At 48.4% G+C, this 5,835-nt stretch overlaps 1 protein-coding gene across 1 annotated transcript in view; it reads left to right on the forward strand.

Annotated features, from left to right (window-relative positions):
- The first annotated feature begins 6 nt into the window (after window positions 1-6).
- The window catches only part of ANTXR1 (ANTXR cell adhesion molecule 1), a 43,873-nt gene continuing 38,044 nt past the window's right edge, over window positions 7-5,835 (forward strand). The window contains exon 1 of the mRNA XM_014311068.2: window positions 7-404. Coding sequence (XP_014166543.1) covers window positions 253-404 — 152 coding nt within the window. The 5' untranslated portion in view covers window positions 7-252. The remainder of the gene's footprint in view (window positions 405-5,835) is intronic.

The following is a 5,835-nucleotide window of genomic DNA, read 5'->3' on the forward strand; positions in this document are numbered from 1 at the left end:
AAAAAAAAAAAAAAAAAAAAGCGAAATACAGAATTGTGCATCTTGAAATCTGAAACCAAGAAACAGCAGCGCGAGGGAAACAAGGGGGAAAGTCTTGCAATTCCTGTGGACAACTGTTGCGAGTGGAGTTTTAAGGAATACAATACACATCTAAACCTTCGGGGGGGTCGTTGGATGGCTTTTGTGGAGAAACCTGGGAAATAAAGGAGCCTCGGAAGAAGAGATTTCTTTTTCTCCTCCTCTCTGGATATAATGGCCATTGCAAAGCAAAGCATCTGGAGATTTGGCTTCCAGTGTGCCTTCCTCGCGGTGTGCACCCTCACCTGTGATGGGCACGGCGGGAAGAGGGAGAACGGAGGTCCTGCCTGCTACGGAGGGTTTGATTTGTATTTCATCCTGGACAAGTGAGTCCCTCCTGCTTTGTTCTTTCCCGCCGAGCTCTGGGCTGGCACCGAGCACGTTTCCTTTGGGTTTGGGGTTTGTAGGAGTCACTGCGTCCCCAGGGCACCTCGCAGCTCCCGCTGCTTGCTCTGTTATTGTTGCGGTAACTCTTTGCCAGCTCCGGCGCCTAAATCCCTTTGTGCTCGCACCGTTATGGATTTTACAGGGCGGGAGCTTTGTGTGTGCTGAGCTCGAGTGCGTTTGTTAAAGCAGCGCCTGGGAGCAGGGCAGCACCCGGGTCCCCTCTGCTTTCCTGGGAGCCGGGGGGGCTGGGGCTCCCCGAGAGCAGGGGGGGCAGAACTGGCCCTGGAGAGACCAATTCCAGGCTGGGAACATCCAGGGGGGGCAGAACTGGCCCTGGAGAGACCAATTCCAGGCTGGGATGTGCAGGGAGTGCGGAATTGTTCCTGCAGCACCAATTCCAGGGTGGGAACATGCAGGGAATGCAGAACTGTCCCTGCTGGGATGTGTAAGGAATGCAGAACTGTCCCTGCTGGGATGTGTAAGGAATGTAGAATTGTCCCTGGAGACACCAATTGCAGGGCTGGGATGAGCAGGGGGTGCAGAATTGTCCCTGCTGGGATGAGCAGGGGGTGCAGAATTGTCCCTGCTGGGATGAGCAGCGAGCTCTGCTCGTGCCCCCGAGCTGGGTCCTGCCCCGTGCCCCCTCAGCTGCGCCCACAGCAGCAGCTCCAGGCACAAACCAGCCCGGAGGGCGCTGAATTCAGCTGCTGGGATGGAGAACAGCTCGAGTGCCTCATTTAAAGAGCCTTATTTGCCCGAGCTGAGTCACACTTTCTTTGTTTCTTCTGTTAATCAAATGCATATTCTGGCTGTTTAGCTGTTTGTGCTGCAGATAACTTCCTGCCTCGCTTTTTCATCCCTAATTGTGGCAGTGTCACCTCCTTGGCACTGCAGCAGCGCTGCTTTTTGCAGATGTGGATGGAGCAATGTGGAATCATTTTGTGCTGAGCTTTGGAAAGTTTCTTACTAAAGCAATACAGCAATTAAAAAAAGAAAGAAAAAAAACCTTTAAAAATACTAGCTGAAATGGTTGTCCTGATTTTCTTGATCAAGAGCAGTTCTTTTGAACCAAAGGCTTGGAAATAGTGGAGGTGCTGCCAGAGCCATGGCACTGACATTAATAACCATAAATTTCAGAGACAGGAAAGTATTTGCAAGCTGCCAGAAGCGCTCACAGACGAAGTTTCTGCCTGATCCTCTGGAGTGTTTTGCAGTACCTCCCACATTCCATCAGTAGAAATGACTTGGAATTACATAACCCTTTATTACAAAATCCTGGGTAAAACCCAACACTGAGACACTGCCCGCTTCAGAGTGCCAGTGGTCCTGATGCTCCAGGGGCAAGATTTATTTATTTTATTCAGTGGAAAGATCTACCTGGCTTACTCCTTTTCAGTTATTAATTGGGATGGCAGGAGCTCGCAAGGACGTGGAGGGATGATTTTTCCCTGTTGGCAAGAGGGCTGAGGGATGCCAGCAAGGCAGGGTGGAGAAATTTGCGCATTTTTGTGCCTTTTTGCCTGAAGGAACTTAATTAACTCCCAGTTCTGCCAAGAGCAGGCAGCTGCAGAGAGGTGAGCTCATGTGTGAAATCCCTGCCAGTCAGGACCTGCGGATGTGGTTTTTTTACCCAGGGATGCCTCTGGGATGAGCATTCCTGGTGGAAGGAATGGGCAGGAGCTCCCCAGGACCCGGTGTGCGCCTGCAGCACTCTGCGCTTTATCTGCTGATTAATGGAAATTAACTCACGGCTGCTGGTTTGTTGGTTGTTTTTCTGCACGCCCCCTGCCAGCCAGGAGGAGAGGAATGTCCTTGGAGCGAGGGGTTTGTCCTGCTCTGACCCGAGCCCCGTGGATCTGTGACCTGCAGGGTTTGGCAGCGAGCTGTCTGCTGTGGCACGAGAGATCAGCATTTCCTGCAGGGATTGCATCACCCCTCAGAGCCTCCGTGCTCTGCCGGGCTCTCAGAATTGCTCCTGCGGGGTTTGGGAGGGCAGAGGAGGCTTTGGGGCTCGTTGGTGTTGTTTTTGAGGAGCTCAGTAGAGATGCTGCACAACTTCTTAGGTAAATGGCATCTCTGAGACTTCTGGCCCAAACCCAGGCAAGATTAAGGAGACTTTTGGATCAACACCAGCCCCTGAACCAAGTGTCTCCATGTCCTCCTGCCAGCTGCAGAGCCCTTCACTCTCGTGAGGCCTTGGTGTCAGAGTCTGGGCTGGATTCTGTGATCCCCCCAGATTGTGACCTGGATAAAGCCACAGGTGCAGAAATGGAAAAAGTGCAAGGAGGACCAAGTCTAGGGAGGCTTGAGCTGCTTCTAGTGCAGCTTTGGGTTCTGGAGCACCTGGTCCCAGTGGGGAAGAGGAGGGCACTGCTGAAGGAGCCACTGCAGGGTCTCTCTCCACACCTGACAGGTACAAAATGCCAGGTGGCCACAGAAGGTCTCACTCCCTTGTTAAAGAGAATGGTTTACTTGGGTTTTGTAGCCATGATATTTTCTGAAAAATCCTTTCCTTGGGACTTTTTCTCCTGAGAAGCTGAGAGGCCTCGGGAACAAAATGTAACTAATGGTTATCTGCTGCTGTGGAATGCAACAGGTGCATCTGTGATTGGTCTCATGTGGTTGTTTCTAATTAATGGCCAATCACAGCCCAGCTGGCTCGGACTCTCTGGTCAGTCACAAACCTTTGTTATCATTCTTTCTTTTTCTATTCTTAGCCAGCCTTCTGATGAAATCCTTTCTTCTATTCTTTTAGTATAGTTTTAATGTAATATATATCATAAAATAATCAATCAAGCCTTCTGAAACACGGAGTCAGATCCTCGTCTTTTCCCTCATCCTCGGACCCCTGTGAACACGGTCACAGGGTTTAATTTCCATCTATTGGGCCCTCCTCCAGAAGAGATTTTGGCATCCTCAGGACGAGTCTTTTCTTCAATTGCAAGTTTACAGCATCAGCCATTCAGCTGCAGAGCCTTGGCTCGCCGCTCGTCTCGGTTCTTTGGGGAATATGAGGAGAGAACTATTTGAAAATTGGCTTTTCTTATCTTACAGTTGGACTTTGGAAATGCTCATCCTGCTCAGAGTTCTTGGCCTGCCTCCCTGTGCAGAGGAAGTGTCATTTACAGTGTGGCTGCTGAATGACACAGCTCAGGGAGGTGGGCACTGGGAGCTGATGCTGCTTTTGTGAGCTTGGCTCTGGCTGCAGAAATCCTGGTTGTGTTGGGTTCGTCCATTTTTGTTGGTTGTGTTGGGTTGGTTCATTTTTCTTCGTTCTGTTGGGTTTGTCCATTTTTATTGTTTTTATTGGGTTTGCCCGTTTTTGTTGCTTGTGTTGTGTTTGTCCATTTTTGTTGGTTGTCTTGGGTTTGCTGACTTTTGTTGTTTTTATTGGGTTTGTCCATTTTTGTTGGTTGTGTTGGGTTTGCCCATTTTGCTGTTTTTATTGGGTTTGCCCATTTTTATTGTTTTTATTGGGTTTGCCCGTTTTTGTTGGTTGTGTTGGGTTTGCTGATTTTTGTTGTTTTTATTGGGTTTGTCCATTTTAGGCCGAGTGAAGAACGTGAGAATTCTGAAGTGTGATTCAGAAAATGCATTTGGGCACGGGCTGCTGCTCCCAGCTCCTCGTGCCTGCCACCAGACGGGTCAGGAAATGTGGGAATCTCCCCCGAGGTGCTTTTGGGAGGGGATTTTTTGGTCTGAAGTGACTGAAGCAAGCACTAATTGGTTTCTGATTAACCAACCTTGCCTCTCCAAGCCTTCTGGAGACTGATGTGACCCTTGCTATAAATTCAGGTGGTTTTTATGCCTCACCACCTAGAGACAATAAAAACTTCTTTTCCAGGCCAGTTGTAGGAAATGATTTGGAGTGCCTGTGGAATTCAAGCTCTCTGAGTTATCCCATCCATCCAGGGGGAATTTGCACCTGGGCTGAGCTCTGAGTGTCTCTGCTCTATCAATTTGGGGGTTGAGTTTCCTGTCTGAGAGCAAGTCCTGATGTTGTCACCCCTCACCTCTTATGATTCCAATTTTCCCCCCTGCCTGTGGTTTAATTGAGTTATCAAGAGCTTTGCTATTGGTGTTCCTTTGTCCTTTTTAATAAACATTTGTGTGGGGAAGGAGCCCTTGTGCCACGTCCTGGTCTGAGGAAGGAAAGAAACGAAGAATTCAGCACTGAGAGTGTTTGCTGATGGTCCTGCCTGCTCTACCTCTCCCCTGGCATGAAATAAATTTTAAAAAATAGCAATAAACCACAGCTTTACATCCTGGGGCTTATTCCTGAGCAGCCAGGCTGGGGACCTGCTCTGCCTCTCCGCTGGCATTAAATAAATAAAAACAAATAGCAATAAACCACAGCTTTACATCCTGGGGTTTATCCACCTGCTTTACCTGTCCCCTGGCATTAAATAAATAATAATTAATAGCAATAAACCACAGCTTTACATCCTGTGGTTTATCCCCTGAGCAGCCAAGCTGGGGACCTGCTCTGCCTGTCCCCTGGCACTCCCAGGGCTGAGCCAGGACAGCTCCTTTGCCTTTTCTTCCTGGGAAGTGAAAAACCATCTCAAACCTTCACCTCTTCCTCCTCAGGCTGCAGATCAATGAATTTCTGTTGGAGCTGGAATGGTTGTTTCCCCTGTAAATATTTCTAATTGTACTCAATTAATTGAATAAGTGATGACACATTTATTTTCCAACTCCAGGAAAGAATTTTTTTTTTTTCCAGTGTTAATATTCCAGTGTTCACAGAAGTGTTTATGCCGGAAGGGGCACTCTGTGCTGAAAGATTCTGATGAACCTAATTTTTTCCTCATTCTTACAGCATAAAGAAGAATAATCCAACCCCATTACATCCTGTGGTTTATTCTCCTGAGGAGCAGAATGAGTTTGTTTTGTCTTGAACTGAGGTGTGAAAGGATTAACCAGAGCAGCTGAGATGTGGACTGAGGTGTTTTTACTCCTCATGGTCTCTGGCGCAGTGGAAACACTGGAGGAGTTCAATAATCCGTTCCTCCAAGTGCATGTAATTCTCAGAACACACTTGAGCTGCAAGCCCTGTGTAATGGTTTGGAAGCGAGTGGGTGGAATTAATCTAAAACATTGTGCAGAGACAGCTCCTCACTCTCACAGGGCTTATTTGGTTCAGGCTGTGTTAAAGCCCAGCCTGACTGCCAAGGGCAGCCTCAAACCCTTGATGGAGTGTGTGGCCGTGATATTTTCTGAAAAATCCTTTCCTTGGGATTTTTCCTCCCGAGAAGCTGAGAGGCCTCAGGAACAAAATGTAACCAATGGTTATCTGCTGCTGTGGAATGCAACAGGTGCATCTGTGATTGGTCTCATGTGGTTGTTTCTGATTAATGGCCAATCACA

This window comes from Geospiza fortis, unplaced genomic scaffold (assembly GCF_000277835.1).
Source record: "Geospiza fortis unplaced genomic scaffold, GeoFor_1.0 scaffold687, whole genome shotgun sequence".
In the NCBI taxonomy this organism is placed as follows: domain Eukaryota; kingdom Metazoa; phylum Chordata; class Aves; order Passeriformes; family Thraupidae; genus Geospiza; species Geospiza fortis.